The following is a 16969-nucleotide window of genomic DNA, read 5'->3' as shown; positions in this document are numbered from 1 at the left end:
GGCTTGCTGGACGGGTGGTGGCTGTTTGAAGACGACAGGAAGCATTGTACGGTGAATGAAGCCGTGTGGAAGGCCAAGCTGGAATCGTCTGGCTTTTCCGACGTTCTGTGGGTGCAGGGGCAAGGCGACAAGAGGCCGAATCCTTAGTTGATCGTTGGTTGTACCGAGTAGGTGTCATAACCTGGAATCTGTTTTGCTTGTTTTGTTTGTCTACCTGTTGGATATCATTTGTACTGCCAACATATGTTAATCAGTGTCCTCGTGCTCAGGAAATAAATATTGTTGAAAGGTTGAAAGTGAGCAACTGAACGTATCGATAAGGAAAGCTGTTGAAGACTCCACCTTTGATGACAATGAGATGGTCATTCATCACTCACCCAGGTTGCCCCAAGAAAAAAGGAAAGAAAAAAGTACGAAGTAAGTCGAGCAAGTGCAGGGGCTGAGCAGCTTCACCATGGCGCGTCCCTTCCTTCCCAAGTTCCGACTTCCGACCGCAACGCGCAAGACCGTTGGGTGTTGGGTTGTGGGTTGAGGAAGCAACCAGGGACCAATCGCCAGCTCCGTTTGAGCACAGCCCCACTTGGCGAGATCCCCACCCATCCGGCCTGCTCGGCCGCCAAAATGGACAACATGTTCCTGTGTAGCTGTGTTTCCGTTGCCAGCCTGCGCAGGAGCTTACGTTACCTTATCGACGACGAACCGGGCGAATATTTTGGGCCAACAATCAAAACCAGCAAGCGACTGTGTTGCTGCTGCTTTTACCGAACCCTCACATCCATCTTCCTTTGACAGGACCCCTGCGAGACAAAGCCCGGAGCCCACCGTTATTCAGATCCCGATCCATCGATTCCATTGACTGTCTCCTTGCGGCATCCACGCCAGGCACTCGTGCATCGTAGCGCATCGCATCGCATCGCATCGCATCAAACAGCCATATCAGCATCAACACCACGAGGAAGCCACAGCACTCGCGCGACCGGAATCGCTTTGGGAGACTCGACTGTCGATCGCAGGCTAGTGATCGCTACCGTATCTAAAGTACACCGAAAGCCCCGGATTTGTTTGGTTGGAGGTCATCCTCCCTAGGTCACCGGCAAGATGACGTTGAAGGAGGAGTTCGCGACGCGCAACTTCAGTATGTCCCCCCCATATTCCTTTTCAGTTCCCTGGAGCTCGGGAGCACACCGGGTTAGGAACTTCTGCTGTGGAATAGGTTGCTAACTCGGTTCGTTGCAGGTATTTACGGGCAATGGTGAGAGCCTCTCCCTCGTTACCGCAGGACGTGAAGCAAACGCCACGATGGACTGCGCGACACCATCCCCACACCGCCGGCATAGGCTATCGACAGAGCATCGAACGCCGCCATTGATATTAGTCGCTAACCATTGCATACACAGGCTCGGTATCCTAAGCATGATCCTCTGCTTCGCTCTCGGCATCGCGAACCTCTTCACCGTCCGCGTGCTGATCATCATCCTCAGCGCAGTATGCCTGTACGTTTTACCCCTCCAACCCTCCCCCCCTCCACCCCGCAACAAAACCGCCCAACTCACACTAACCACCCCCTTCCACAAAACCAGGGCATCCTCCTTCGTGATCCTCTTCATCGAAGTGCCCCTCCTACTGCGCATCTGCCCGACGTCGTCCAAGTTCGACGACGCCATCCGCAAGATCACCACCAACTACATGCGCGCCGCCGCCTACGCCGTCATGGCCGTCGTGCAGTGGCTGACCCTCCTCTCCACCGCCACCTCGCTCCTCGCCGCCGCCGTCTTCCTCTCCCTCACCTGCATCTGCTACCTGCTCGCGGGTATCAAGGGCCAGGCCTTCGTCGGCAGCAAGACCCTGGGCGGCGCCGGCGTCGCGCAGATGATTGTATGAGCGGGGGCGGGCGAGGCTGCCTGGGGCTTGGTTCATGCGGGTTTTGGGGGGAGGAAGGGCGTGGGGGTGAGAGTAGGGGGGCGAAATGGTAGTGAAGGGGATGGCTGGGGGGAGGAAGCGAGGAGGCAGAGATTATGGAGGGCCAGGTGCCTTTCCTCGCCTACTTCCCAGGGGGGTACGGGGGGGGTGAGGAGGAGAGGAAGTGATGAGCTGCGCGCGAGCTGCGTAGGGATAACGAGAGACAACAAGACGAGAGCATGATTTGTGTGTCTGGTTATCCATGTTTTGTATTTGCTAAAAAGGAAGGGAGTTGGTTCTATGGCGTCTATGGCTTCCTTTAATGATATAAGGAGCTTTTCTCTCGTTGAGATGTCTGTTGGTTTTTGCCGTTGCTCGTTTGGCTTGCTTTCTGGTTTTTGAGTTATGTAGGCACCACTCTTTGGCCAAAGAAGCCGAACTCCAAGCGTAGGTACCGCCGAAGCCTTCGACTAAAGGAACGAAAAAGAAATCCATTCGGAGGCCCATAGTTTTTTACTCTTCATTACCTACTCGGTTTCTTTTATTTTAATTTATTTTACTTCCTTTTCTTTACAGCTTCTACATCTTGGTTTTCTTTACTGCTTTATATTTTCTTGATTCCTTTTACTTATTTCTCTTTTTTCTTGATTTCCTTTCCTTCTTTTCTTTTCCTTCTTTCCCTCTTTTCTTGATTCCTTGCTCCCGGGCCTACCTAAGCTTACCTCCCCTGCCCTCCCTCATCCGAAGCTGATCAGACCCCGCCGTCTCGGATGCCCCACCATTGTTATGCAGAATATCAAAGCTCACTGTGGTGACGAGCCTCGGATAACCCAACCCCTTGGTTTGAGTTCTGGAGTTAATAACATCGTCATGACACAGCCTCGCAACTAGCGGAGCAATTCTTGCTGCTAGTTGTCCAAGCCCGGCCAAGCAAGATCAAGAATGACAGCTTGGCGCTCGAAGGCAGAGTTGGCGGTGGAGATGAGATGGTGGGGTAAAGACAACACACGGTGTGTACTTTGTCGTGGCGCATGCCCTCTTCTCTTCTCTCTACATCGTCCGGAGGGAACTCGCCCGTTTTGCCCTCTTCTATGTTGGGGGGTCGGATGAAACCACCTATTTTATTCATCAGGAATCTCATACGTATTAGTGTTGTTGCAGTTTGGAAGTTCTTGTAAGGTAGGATAACTTGAAGCTCCATGTACCTCATACTGTGTACATCCAAGCTCAAGCAGCTCAAACATCAACCCGCACAGTGCTCCCCGCCTTTCCCTGCTGCGTGCAGCCCGCAACTGGATCAGCTGCCAGTGTTCTGGACCCGAGATGTGAGAGAACCCCTGTTAAAACGGGACGACAATGAGGTATTGGAGGAACGGCCGGATGATGTTCGTCAGGGCCCATCAGAGCACAGTATGTACAGACAAAAGGCTGATATTCGTCTCTTAGCCCGATGACGAATAGTTAATCGGGCACTCATTGAGTGGTTGTAATAAGCGACAAGCTCGGGCCTTGTCCCTGATCGCAACCCAGTTTCATCATCAGCTTCAGGGCCATAGCAAACCACCGACAACCCATGGTTCGAGAATCCGAACACTCAATTGCATTTTGTTGTTTTTGCTTTTATTGTTGTTTGGATTTTTCTGGTTCTTCCATGCCGAATTCAGACTGCCCGCATTAACAAGCGCTGGTACATACATCCCTACGTACCTAAACTCCGTTACAACCCCTCCACCTGCTTGTGAGTGCGTCTACAACCTGTCTGGTTATTTAATACCGTCTTTTCTCCCTGCAAGCAAGTTTTTCCCGGGTCCAAGAAGCATGGCAAGTCAGCGGTGACCGAAAAGAAATGGTTATCGCGCATATTGGCGGTTCTCCCTCCTATCGTGGTACCGGGCCCATATCTGGCGCACCTTGCCGGCCGCCCTAGTTTCTCTTACTGTCTTGCCGTTATCAGCTGCGCCTTGATAAAACACGCCGGAATTGACCTTGGGGTCACCTCCCAAGGGGCCCGGAGCTTCAAAAGAGGCCTTATCTTGCTTTACCGCCCACCCAAGCCTTGTTCGTATCTTTTCGTTTCCTGCTGTGCGGCAGCTAACCAAAGGTGAAATCGATTTAGGTAGACCGACGTTCGAGCCCTACCCTCCCTCGCACCTGCATCCTGCGCCTCCCTCCCCGCCTTCAACCTACTTCGTACCTTTTCGCCAGTTAGCGAGCCACGGCAGCCGTACTCGTCCCCCTTATCTCCATATCCTAATCGGCCAACTTCCAACATATTGCCCACCATGTCCACTACATCAAAACCCCCAGCCATACCCCCGAGACCGTCCAAGGCTCAAGAACAGACATTGGCCCCAATGGTTCCCCCCCGCCCTACGAACCGGCGCTTGCGCTCCGTCAGCCCGAACCCCGACCGCTTCGCACCGTCGCCGTTAAACGAGCCCGGCTTCCTTAGCAAGTCCCCCAAGCCGTCGAATCTCGGCTTTCCGAGCGACCACGAAGAGCCCGTTCACCGCCCCAACTCGGTTGAGCTGCCGTCTGTCGGCGAGGAGGGCAAGGAATACGCTGCTTTGGGTGATGACCCGGCCTCAACCGAGGATACGAGCGCCGATCCCGAGCAGACACGGACTGTGGCTAAAGACCTCAAACTCCATGCCCCGAAGCCGTCTCTGCCTGCGTCGAGCGCAAAGCAGCGGGTCCTGGCCGTTACCCGCACCGACAGCGAGCGGGCTGCCTCCTTCGGCATCGGACGCGCGAGCAGCGTCGAGGACTCGAACCCCGCCTTGCCTTCGAACCGTAGTCTCAAGAAGAAAGCCAGTACCGCCAGTCAGCTGTCTGGAACCGAGAGAGATATCGACGATGAGCAGGGAATCCCCGAGATCGGTCTGCAGGTGCCCATGTACAGAAACGCCGGTGACGTCCAGGCCCCATCGCCGGCACCCTCGTCGTCCGAGGGTTCCAAGAGCAGGCATGTCCGCAAGACATCTGCCCATGGAAATCTGCCCCCTGGCAGCTACGGGTTACATGGTCACGGCGTGGCACCGCAGGACAAGCTTGAAAGGGCATACTACGAAAAGCACCCGGATCTTTTGAAGAAGGAACATATGCAGCACCATTACGACCGTCCCAATGATTTTTCCATGAGCCGCGAAGACCTCGACAAGATCGTCAAGGAGACCGCGAGCCGCGGTTCTGGTGTTGGTAAGTCTCGCTGATGAGCCGGACAAGGTTCTTTATCTTGGAGTCTAACACGGCACTCTTCAGGTACCAACAAGAACTATGCGGGTACTCCCAGCGAACAGGTCGGCTGGCAGGCGCTCGAAGAGTCGGCATCTAGGATAGCGTCACCGGAGCCCAAATCGACATCCATTTACATTGACGAGCCTCGGAGGCGGTCTGTAATGGCTAGTGACTCGGAGTCGCTAGCCGCTGACGATGCGGAGCGCCCGTATACTGCTCCCATATTAGCTAACGACGACATCGCGAAGAATCCGTTGCCACCTGGTATGCATGCTCCGGTGGAGTCTCCCGCCTCCGAATTGGATGGGCCTTCGCCCCGTCCGACGAGTCGGCCCGCCAGCTTGTACAAGGAGACCTCGTTTGAGCTCCAGCACACGCCTCTAGAGGACGTGCAAGAGTACGAACCCCTGTTTGAAGACGATGAGAAAAATGACGCCAAGAAGCCCGCAACAAAAGAGACGAGCAAGACAACAACACATCCTCATCGTTTCCCCAGTGCCGATATTTGGGAAGATGCGCCCAGCAGTGTTCTCCAAACAGCCGAGGTTTCTACCCCTGAGTTTTTGGACGGACAAGAGCAGCCAACCCGAAATGCCGTGCCACCACCAAGGGAGGGAGAGACCCCAGTTCAGGCCTTTGCTCGTTACCAGGAGGAGCTTGCCGAGAAAGAATCTCTTGGGCAGCGCGCCGCGCACAAGCCTTTGTGGCCACAGAACCAGAAGCACCTTGCGACCGAGAAACCAGCTGCCCGACCACCTATGCAGCAGCGCTTCCCTAGCCGCGACGTTTGGGAAGACGCGCCAGAAAGCCTGCGCCTAGAGACCACGGTCTCGACGCCGCAACAAGACGAGGCTCCATCCCCTTCACCCGTTGACACCCACAAACCCACCGTCCCCGAGCGACCCGAACCCAAGCTCAAGTCCCCGGACGCACCTTCACCTGCCGACAAGCCCGCCATCCCGAGCAGGCCCAAACCCAGACAACTTTCAGCCGACGACAAGCCGGTGGTACCGGGCCGCCCGAAACCACAAATCCCTGCACGCCCTGCCAAAGCAAGCCCCACACCCGCCGGCCCCGGGCCCGCCGAACCTCCTGTTGCTGTTCCACCCCGCCCCAAACCCGCCGTGCCCGCCCGCCCGATGGGCTCCAAGATTTCCGCCCTGCAGGCCGGGTTCATGAACGACCTGAACAAGCGTTTGAAGCTGGGTCCGCAGGCGCCACCTTCTTCTAAGCAGCAGGAAGCGTCACAGGAGGAGGAAGGGCAGGCAGCGGCGGCGGCAGCTCCCAAGGAGAAGGTGCCTCTGAGCGATGCGCGTAAGGGGCGCGCGAGGGGTCCCCAGCGGAGGGCGCCTGCTGCTAAGGCGGTAGTAGCTGCTCCTGATGTGAAGGCGGAGGAGAAGGCGCAGGCTGTGTCTGGGTCTGGGTTTGTGTCGGCTGCTACTTTCTTTGAGATTGATCCCGATGAGGGCGTGTTGAGTGCGGGTGTGGTGGTGGATAAGGCTCAGTCGGTGTCGGAGTCTAAGCCTGAGCCTGAGGCTGTGGCTGCGGCGGATGAGGCTGAGGTAGAGAAGCCTGAGATGGAGGAGCTTAAGACGGAAGAGGCCAAGACAGAGGAAACCAAGACGGAAAAGCCTCCAGTGGAGGAAACCCCTGACAACGAGGCGACCGACGTGGCCGCGGCTGCTGCCATCCCTGCCGTTTCTCCCGTTTCTGGAGAAAAGGAAGAAAAGGAAGAGGAGCAGGTCACGGTCGAGTCAGAAAAGGAGGTTTCAGAGCCAAAAACCACACCTGACTCTGAGACCGTGGAAAAGCCTGAGCCTGAGGTCAAGACCGAGGCCGCAGTCAGTCCCGAATCAGTGCCCAAGCCGGAGCCGGAGAAGCAAGAGATCAAATCCCTTGCGACTAACATGGCCGGCGAGACGCTGATCAAGGAGGAGGTCAAAAAGGATGAGGAGCACGGAGAAGTGGAGCCGGTGAAGGTGGTGGAGAACTAAGAGAGGGTTGCTTAACGGATTTGGTGGGCGGCTGAGATAGAGGGGCTCGGTGGGTGTTGTGGTGATCCGGGCGGTGGTTTCTCTCCTCTCCTTCCATCTCTCTCTCTCTCTCTTCTGTTTGCGTTGGATGCTACAGCAGCAAGACAAAAAAGCCATTCATTTTGTGCTTCAGTCGCTCATTGTCAACAGTAATATAGACAAATCGATTCGAGTATTACATAGAAATGGAGGAGAGTTACGTTTGGGTTGGTTGTTATGCAACCCCACCACTGTGGTGAGCTTCGGTGACGACTTGCTGGAAATGTGTTGGGATAACTTGCTGGAAACGTGTTGGGACATACGCCTACACAGTAGCAGATGGTTCTCAAACTAGATATCAAAACTCCGCATCCAACATCCCATCCGCAATCACCAACCCCCCCTACACCCCCTAACCAGGCATTTAGCCATCCCACCACCACCACCACCACCCCAAAAGTAAACAAACAAACAAAACAAACCTACCCAACCGTCCCCCCTCCCGCAACCAACCTCGGCACCCACACTTCAAACCCCTCCTTCCCGCCCCTCACCCCCTCCCCAGCCGGTATCACACGCAGCACCTTCTGGAAGTACTTATCCCGCACCACCAAACCAGGCCTGATCCACCACCCAGCAGCAGCACCCCCCTGTTCCGCACCATCACCGTCACCACCCCCACCACCACCCCCAGCCCCATCACCCACGGTGGGACCAACCTCAAACGGCAGCAGACGATACTCCACCACCCGCCGCGACACAGGCAGCAAGCTGGCGGTGGTGAGCTTGGGACCGGAAAAGGCAAAGGCCTCGCTGGGCTCCATGGCCAGGCCAAAGGTTAGGAAGTGGTTGGAGGCGTTCTCGATGGTGATGGTCAGTGTGATGAGGGGCGTGCTGCCGCGGGCGCCGCGGCGGTGGGTCACGGAGGCGAGCACGCGCGGCTCGGTGCCGAAGAGGGTGAAGCGGGGGATGGGGAGGGACGTGGTGTTGGGGGTGTTTGGGGTGTCAGGATTGGGGCGGGTCCATTTGATGATGAGGGAGATGTCGAGTGGGGCGTGGCTGCGGTCGTCGATGGTGAGTTTTTGGGCGGAGAGGTTGAAGGTGGCTTCTTCGATGGTTTTGGGGTGAATGAGGCGACCGGTGCCTGAGGTGGGGAGATTGGTGTGCTTGGTGGTGGTCGTGCAGCGGGATGTGGTAGATGGTTGGATGGCGATGTCGACGTCTGTGACTAGGAGGGGCTCCGAGGCGAAGGAGGCATAACGGGTGACGAGGGACCAGGCTTGGGAGATGCCCGTGGGGGGTTGGGGCGTGGTGTCGTCGCTGTCATTGGTGATGGGAAGGGAAATGGTGTCAGGATCGAAGAGGCTTGGCCAAGGGTTCGGATGGACTCGTGGAAGGAGGTCGTAGTTTGCTTCGAAGGGGTTTACCACGTTGAGCTGGAAGATGGCAGTCTGTGAGATGGGCGTGCCGGGGTTGGTCGGCAGGAAGTAGGTAACCTTGAGCGTCAGGTCGTATCGGCTTGAGCGTTCGATGGGTGGCAACCGGGTGCGGACAGTGAGGGATTTGAGGCTCCCGATGGTGCCCATTGGCGCCCCTGAGAGCCTAGTTTCTTCGCTGCGAATGCTAGAAGAGGTCTGGTCCTCGTGCCCGGGGATAGACGCCGTGAATACCGGCGGCTTCTCGCCAAAAAGGACCACGTCTAATGTGGCTAACGCCTCGACATCCTCGCCATTCTCAACTTCAAACTCGAGGTCGATCGGTTCGTCCGTGTAGTACTGCTCCTTCCACACCGGGCACCTGACCTCCATCTTGGGGGGCCTTGGTAGGACTCGAACGACGAGGGGTTGGGGATGTGCGACGTGTTTGGTAGCGGAGGGAGAGATATACCAGAGGTTCTCATTCCCCCTCTCCTGGAGGGCGAGCTCCTGCCGCAAGTCAAACATCTCAGTCGCAACATTAACAGTGAGCGAGTCCACACGTGTCTCGCCAGGCTCTCGCAATGGTACCTCCATGTTGAAAACAAGAGCTTGACCCGGTCGCAAGGTTAAGTTGGCAGATCCGACGAGTGTGACGCCACTACCAACCTCGGCTGGCACGGTTGGTTGAGAATCATCGTTATCCGCCTGCTTGGTCAAGGATACTGTAGTTATGACCGCTTTCCCCTGACTTTGTGGCGCTGTTTCATGGTGCCGTAGAATGATGCCATCAAGACTGCCGTCGAAACTCAGGTAGACAGTGCTGAGAACGACGGGTGCCGATCCCACGTGTGCATTTGATTTGATCGACAGCTGGCCGCGGACGCTTTGTCCGGCTTTCCCCTCTTCGCTTTGAAAGAGGAATGAGGCAGATATGAACGATACGAGCTGCCCGTCTCTAATCGAAACACTAGGCTTGGAACTGAGCGTGACGTCTTCCAGCGACCGCGTGATATCATAATGCCACTTGGGGCGTTTCGAGAAATCTACAGAGTTAACTGGGTTCGGATCCTGGATCAAGGGAGAACTCGTGGGGAAAACATACCTCGTGAGAGTAGCTCCCAATCGGCGAGGAGCACCATCTCGGCGTCATCAACTTCCATGGCGGCGGTTCTGAGGGCCCAGTTCATTTCCTCAGCTATGGCAATCCACCCCTCAGACCTTAACGATAACTCTTTCCACATAGGGCGCAGGAGATCTATAATGGTCTGCCAGTCATCTGCCATAGCAAAATCTCTCGCGCATTCCAACGACACTTCTGCGGCGTATCGTGTTTGATGTCGCTTTAGAAATTCTGCGCGAGCTCGCATTAGGCAATCAATGATCATCTTGCCATGGTCTACCCCTAGACGACCCAGCGGATATTCTTCGTAAGGGTCAGGGCACATGTACGTGTCATATGCAAAGGCAGATTTGGCGACGTGAGAAGCTGGTGAGTCGCTAGGCGATCTCCTGTCATCTTCTGGGATCGCGTACGCGAAGGCCTTCCGTGCTTGCAAATGCCTTGCGGCAAGCCGGTACCAGTACCCTGGGTGATGAAGCAATTCCCATGGCTGCAGCCGCTCCCCCATTACACTTTTCTCTGGCGGGAGATAGAGTCTGAGTGTGGCAGGATAAAGCTCTGGTATATCGATCTTGTCGATGAGATCAGCCATGACAATCGCCCATCGTGCCTCCCAAGCTTCCCAACCGTAATTTTTGGTGCCCCTTCCCCGGCGATCAACAAAGTCGGCTATCCTTTCGCGGTGAGCGAGCCACCTCCGGGCGGCTGCGCTGTGTTGGCCGTTCCACAGTAAGCATCGCAGACAGCGCACGGCAATAACATCGGCCAGGAACCTAGCCTCGTTCCATCGCGGACTCCAGCTCGGGATGAGCTCCATTAACTCGGAGCTTAGGAGGTTCTCGTAAGCTTGCTCGTAAGAGCGCAAGGCGACATCCATTTCCAGGCGGTATTCGGCAAAAACAGCCGACTTGAAATCATAACGAACATTCCAGCCAGCGAGGGAAAGCGTCTGCGAAGTACCGGAGGTTGGGGGGATTGTCGGCTGAGGCACAATGCCTCTCCCCCTCTTCTTTCGAGCATGCCTCCCAAGGTCCCTATAGTACTCCACGGACACCACATAGAGCGTCGTGAGCATGTTTTCTGCGACGCGTTCAAGCTCCTCTTGGGAATCGCTCCCGGGCACAAGGAATAGCGCCTTTGAATCCAAACCACAGCCCCTGCGAATAATCTCTAACCTGTCCTGAAGGCCATCAACTGAAGACGAAGAAGCGACATGGTCGCTCAAGAGCACAACCGCCAGCCGCGTCTTATAGCCGGACTGGCTCAAGAGAGCTCTGATATTGTTCACATCCGTCTTTATTTGGTTGTCACACAATGTTGCAAGGCTCTGGTCGGATGTGAGGGTGTAGAAGCACAGCAGGACAGCCGGGACGAGATCCTGATGTTTGCGGATCCATTGCGTGTCGATGAGGCCATCGGGGTAGAGCGGTGAGACAGGGCTTAGAGGGGAGTACGGTGAATGGAGTACAGCTGTAGGAGGCGGGGACTCTATGCCTTCCGGGAGGCGGGCACGGCGTGGTGGTAGAAGAAGTGACTAGACGGGCCGAGTCAGAAACGAGGCTACTACAGGGAACACACAACACCCGACGCCTCGGCGAAGCACCCACCCTTTCAGCCGTTTTGATCCGAAACCGGTATTTTCTCTCAGAAGCGTCCCTCCCGTTACATGGTATTTGGGAGGCATCGCGGTCCTGGATATAACGCAGCAGCGCATGCGCCTGGTCGGATTCGAGGGGAGGGAGTTCGGATCTGATGAGGACGGCTTGCTCCTTGAGTGCGGCACTCAGACCGGAATCATATGGCGTGTTCGTCCGCGTTCCAAGCGTAAGTAGAAATGGGATACTATGATCCAAACTACCGGCAGGATACTCGTCCATGGTGCTGTTAGGTAGATAGATGCAACCTAGTTGTTTGTTGAATTCGAACCCGACCCCGCCAATTACCCACGTCTATGCGCCTTGCTGTGGATGCCACTGATGGTCTTCTCGCGGAGTATCGCTAGTTCCTCCGGTGATGGCGCATTTCCACTAATTCGATTTTCCGTCTGTGCTGGAGCGTTGGATGCAGAATTCTGTATCTCCAAGTTCTCGACGTTCGGGGCTTCGATGCAGTATTGTGGAGCAAGTGGTGATGTGATACAGCAGCCTCGGGGCAGCTACCAAGGTGCCGGAGCTAGGTTGCGACCCCCCTGTCAGCCTCTTATCTTATCAGCATGGGTTGCATTCCGGTGGTGGGGCGCGATCAGTCGCGTTCCTGCCGTTACTCCCACCCTGAAGAACGCGCTACGCGTCTCCCGCGCTGAGGGGCCCTTGTCAATTGCTCAGTGAACCAGGCAACCCCCCCCCCATGGCCCACAGGTTCCCACCTGCCCAGCTCTGTCCATCGATCACTTGCAATGCAGGGGCAATCCGATGACACCTTTTTCGAAAATCAGCGCCGTCCTGTATTCTAATCGCCTTGGATTGCTGTGACCGGATGCCATCATCGTCAAATCAAGACGCGTTTGTACATTGTACATAGATGTACCATTTGTAGCGCTGGGCGCAACCCAAACGAGCAATGCCTCTTACAAAGTCCTTTTCTGAGCAGAGCAGCGGTCCCAAGGTCGGAGAAACCATGTTGTTAGCAATGGGGTTGGATGTTGATAGATGCTAATATTGTCATCAATAGCGTCCACAATGGCAGAGATCCAGGAGTAACCCCGCCCCGCGAACCATCGTCCCTCCACCTCCCTTCCCCGTCTCGACGAAAACGAAATCAAAGCTCCAGGCCTTCCAGTTCGAGACCCTGCCCAATGCAGACCCGGAACCCGCAACATCGAAGCACACCTCGCCGCCCGCGCCAGAGAGAGTCATCAATGCTGTTACGCCGGCCGGCCGCACCGCGTGGCAGGACCTGCTCAGCAAACCCGAAGCGCCGAAGGACGACGAGAATCTTTCCCCTGGCGAGCGCATCCTCTGGCGCAATGACCACGACTCTGGCCGTCCCGTTGCCATGTCGCCGCTGATCCCGCGCAAGGGCCGGAAACGCGCAAGAAGCTCGTCGCCCATATCATCTCCAGCCTCCAAACACGCCACACCTGCCGTCGGCGCCAAAAAGCTTGCTCAGGTCCTCAAGACGCCCCGGGCCGATCCGGCAATGGAATTGTGGGACCGCTTCTCTGTTCCCGGAGCAAATACTAGCCCGTCCGGCTTGACGAACCCGCTGCTTGCCCAACTCATGGTCTCGTCCTCTCCTCGTCCCAAGGATGGCAGCGCACTGGGCAGCGAAAGGCCCCTGAGAAAGGCAATCAGTTGTGGTGCTCACTGGCCTAAACGACGAAAAGCCGAGCGGGTTGAATCAGACCTCGCAGATGTTGCGGGCGCCAAAACCCAGCCAGACTCCAAATCATCTATGGTGTCGGCTCTGTTGGAAACTGTCAACGGAGAAATCAAATCCAAGTCGACCCAACCGAAACCTTCACCACAAAAGCGGTCACCCCTCAGAGAATCCCCGACCACCCAACGTCCCATCAGACAATCACCTTCACGACGGCAACACGGAAGCTCTCCCTTGGCCAAGAAGTCGACAGGGGTAAGGACCGGAGAATCCGATGCCGGGATCTCCTTCAGAGACAAGGCTTCTTCCGACTACGGGGATGACGATTTCGACGACGAAACGTTACTGGGGCTTGATGCGAGTATTCCGGTGCAGGAAGACGACTCTACTATGGTCGTGTCCGTGGAAGAACTGAACCATCAACCCGAGCCCCCACCAAAAGTGGCTGACGATGAATTTGGTGATTTTGATGATGACTTTCTTGACGGGGCCGAAGAGTTGGTAGCCGAGGTAGAGGCAAAGCATGCGTCTCAAAATCCCTTCCACGGACAACAGCACAAATCGGCCAATGCTTGGGTAGACGATAGTGCATATGGTGATGATTTCGACGATGCCGACTTTGATGCCGTCGATCTGTCAGCGACACAGGCTACTGCTCAGCCCTTCTCGACCAATGTACGTACCGCAGGGTAGCCAGCAGAAAAATAACGACGAAACGCTAAAGCATTGGACAGCCTAGTCAGAAGCCCAAGGCCATCCAGCGGTACTTGATCACAAATGTCCTCGAGAGCACCTATTTCGATGAGCATGGACGAGAATATCCTGAGAAGGTGAGAAGTGCCCTGGTTTCTTTCAAAGCGCCGTGCTGACTCGGCTCAGATCCTCCTTGTACAAGCCGAGAGAACAAACGCTGTCAAGACGGTTCATCTCAGGAACGACTGGTACGACGAGACGGAGGCCAGCCCCAAAGCCTACGTCCATATTATCGGCAATTTCGAGCCTTCTGGTAGATGTATCATTGACAACAATCACAATACCCTCATCCTACACCCCGACCAACTGGTCTCCTCTACCGTCGTCGCCGATTCTTTCACCTGCGCACGCCGTGCTGTTCTCCAAGACCGGGTGAAGGCCACCAGCGAGTCAACCCCCCCGTTAGTTTACGGCACCATCCTCCACGAAATCTTCCAAGAGGCATTGATGGCAAACAAGTGGGACATGGGCTTTCTAGAGTCTGTAATCAACAAGACTCTAAAAACTCACATTGAGGATCTCTATGTCATCAAGGTCACCTTCGAGGATGCCCAATCCCACCTACTCTCCAAGATGCCTGAGCTACGGACTTGGGCACAGGCTTTTGTAGCTGCAAGCCCAAAGGCAGGCGCAGTTGCACAAGGGAGGAACGGCGAGCAAGTTGATATGTGCGTGAGCAAGCTTCTCGACGTCGAGGAACACGTCTGGTCCCCCATGTACGGCCTGAAGGGGAACATCGATGCTACCGTGCAGGTCACGATGCGGGACGGGAAAAAGTCTCAGACCTTGACAGTCCCCTTTGAGGTCAAGACTGGAAAGAACGCCACATCAAATCACCAAGCTCAGACCATGCTGTACAATCTCCTCCTTTCGGATCGATACGACATCGAAATCGTCTATGGCGTCCTGTACTACATGGAAACCTCGCAGACCCTACGCATCCCCGCGATTCGGCGCGATCTGCAGCATATGATTATGCAACGGAACAAGTTGGCCAGTTTCATCCGGGAACGGAGCGTTCAGCTGCCGCCCATGAAAAGAGATAAGAACACGTGCACCAGGTGCTATGCCCAGACATCGTGCTTCACCTATCACAAGCTCGCCGACGGCGGCAACGGCGAGACAAGCGGGTTAGGCGACAAGTTTGACGAGTTCGTCAAGCATCTAACACCGACCCATCGGGATTTCTTCCTGAAGTGGGAGGACCTTCTTACCAAGGAAGAAAAGGAGACCCAGAAGTTGCGTCGAGAACTTTGGACGATGGTCAGCACGGAGCGTGAGAAGTTGGGTCGCTGTTTCGCCAATGTCATCATTGAAGAAGGTTCCGCATCCGAAGACAAACAGCAAGTCAAGATTAACCGCTTTTCTTACACCTTCATCAAGGAGAACTCGGCACCTGGCTTCTCTTTCATGGACTCGCAGCTTTCTGTCGGAGAACCCATTGTGGTATCGGACGAGCAGGGCCACTTCGCACTCGCGCTTGGTTTCGTGACGGCCGTCAAGAAGCAACGAATCAGCGTCGCTGTTGATCGACGGCTTCACAACGCGCGCATTCGGCAGCCGGGTTTCAACGAGGTGGACAATCAGGTATTCGCAAGTATCATGGAGGTGGCCCCTGAGGGCGCGAAGGCAGAACAGAGCCAGGGTAAAATCAAGGAAGCGCCGATTCGTTACCGTCTTGACAAGGACGAGTTCAGCAACGGGATGGCCACGGTGCGGAATAACCTCATCCAGGTCATGGCTAATGGCCCCTTTGGTTCCTCAGAGATCCGCCGGCTAGTCGTCAACCTTGTACCGCCGAGGTTCAAGACAACCCCGACCCAGTATACCGTCCCGGGCAAGGACAGCTTGAATGTTGACCAGAAGGCGGCGGTCGAAAAAGTCATGAGCGCCAGGGACTACGCCCTAGTTCTCGGAATGCCGGGCACAGGCAAGACCACGACCATTGCCCATATTATCCGGGCTCTGGTCGGCCAGGGCAAGACAGTCCTATTAACGTCGTACACGCACACTGCCGTCGACAATATTCTGCTCAAGCTTAAAGACGACAACATCCCGATCCTACGGCTGGGTACCCCTGCCAAGGTTCATCCAGAAGTCCAGAACTTCGCAACGCTGGCCAACGAGCGGAAGAAGTCGTTCGAGGAGATACGAAGCGCCTGGCACGACACCCCAATCGTGGCGACAACCTGTCTGACTATCAACCATCCTGTGTTCAACGAACGCACCTTCGACTACTGTATCGTGGACGAGGCTTCGCAGATTACGCTCCCTATTTGCCTGGGTCCAATTCGGATGGCACGAACCTTTGTCCTAGTGGGCGACCACAACCAGCTTCCTCCGCTCGTGCAAAACGAAGAAGCTCGTCTCGGCGGCCTCGATATTTCTCTTTTCAAGCTACTATCCGACACGCACCCACAATCTGTTGTCAACCTCGAACACCAATACCGCATGTCCGAAGACATCATGATTCTCTCCAACACCCTCATCTACAACGGCCGCCTTAAATGTGGTACCGAATCCCTCCGCCACGCTGAACTTCACGTCCCCAACATGGACGCTCTTCGCGCGCGGCACTTCGACGCCGCCTCCTTCATCTCCCATTCGCAATCCCAGTCCCAACAAAACCGCAGCCCCTCCAAACCCCGCCCAACCACCTTCTGCCCTGCCTCGCGTCTCGGCGCCTGCTGGCTAACCGACCTCATCCACCCGTCGGCCCGGGTCCGCCTCGTCAACACAGACGCCCTCCTACCCTACTCCCGCGAGCAGGCCAAGGGCAACCGCATCGTCAACCCGTGCGAGGCACGCGCCGTGGCACAGCTCGTCGACGCGCTCCTCGCCGTCGGCGTCCCGCCGTCCGAGATCGGCGTTGTCACGCACTACCGCTCGCAGCTCGCGCTGCTGAAACACACCCTCCTGCGCTCCTCGTTGGCCGCCGGCGGCGCGGCCCGGGATGTGGAAATGCACACCGCCGACCGCTTCCAGGGCCGCGACAAGTCGGTGGTGATCCTGAGTCTGGTGCGCAGCAACGAGCAGTGCGCCATCGGCGAGCTGCTCAAGGACTGGCGCCGCATCAACGTCGCCTTCACCCGCGCCAAGACCAAGCTGCTGGTTGTGGGGAGCAGGTCCACGCTGGGTCGGTGTGGGGAGGGTGAGATGCTGGCCAGGTTTGTGGGGCTCATGGAGGAGAGAGAGTGGGTTTATGACTTGGA

The 16969-nt window shown here is 56.1% G+C and overlaps 4 protein-coding genes across 4 annotated transcripts; 3 read left to right on the top strand and 1 right to left on the bottom strand.

The window, feature by feature from the left end:
* The first annotated feature begins 646 nt into the window (after positions 1-646).
* F5144DRAFT_585130 (Golgi apparatus membrane protein TVP18) lies at positions 647-1964 on the top strand. Its single transcript, XM_066789678.1, has 4 exons — positions 647-1135; positions 1237-1252; positions 1398-1493; positions 1581-1964. Exons 1-4 carry the CDS (start codon positions 1099-1101, stop codon positions 1879-1881), a joined length of 450 nt encoding a protein of 149 aa, XP_066638554.1. The 5' UTR covers positions 647-1098; the 3' UTR covers positions 1882-1964.
* A 2217-nt stretch (positions 1965-4181) lies between these two features.
* Positions 4182-7130, top strand: F5144DRAFT_498846 (uncharacterized protein; the record flags this gene model as incomplete). The annotated part of the gene is made up of 2 exons (XM_066786290.1): positions 4182-5097; positions 5161-7130. The coding sequence occupies 2 exons, from the start codon at positions 4182-4184 to the stop codon at positions 7128-7130; spliced, it is 2886 nt and encodes a 961-aa protein (XP_066638553.1).
* Positions 7131-7630: 500 nt separating this feature from the next.
* Positions 7631-11835, bottom strand: F5144DRAFT_623830 (Gryzun, putative trafficking through golgi-domain-containing protein; the record flags this gene model as incomplete). Its single annotated transcript, XM_066792170.1, has 3 exons — positions 11294-11835; positions 9669-11220; positions 7631-9609 (listed from the first exon to the last, which is right to left on the bottom strand). Exons 1-3 carry the CDS (start codon positions 11561-11563, stop codon positions 7631-7633), a joined length of 3801 nt encoding a protein of 1266 aa, XP_066638552.1. The 5' UTR covers positions 11564-11835.
* Positions 11836-11976: 141 nt separating this feature from the next.
* Positions 11977-13975, top strand: F5144DRAFT_379482 (uncharacterized protein). Its single transcript, XM_066784590.1, has 3 exons — positions 11977-12290; positions 12357-13834; positions 13884-13975. Exons 1-2 carry the CDS (start codon positions 12246-12248, stop codon positions 13695-13697), a joined length of 1386 nt encoding a protein of 461 aa, XP_066638551.1. The 5' UTR covers positions 11977-12245; the 3' UTR covers positions 13698-13834; positions 13884-13975.
* Positions 13976-16969: the final 2994 nt, after the last annotated feature.

Source organism: Chaetomium tenue (assembly GCF_020726465.1).
Source record: "Chaetomium tenue strain MPI-SDFR-AT-0079 chromosome Unknown F5144scaffold_7, whole genome shotgun sequence".
Classification (NCBI taxonomy): Eukaryota; Fungi; Ascomycota; class Sordariomycetes; order Sordariales; family Chaetomiaceae; genus Chaetomium; species Chaetomium tenue.
Note: the sequence above shows the minus strand (reverse complement) of the source record. Positions and strands in the feature narration are given on the sequence as shown.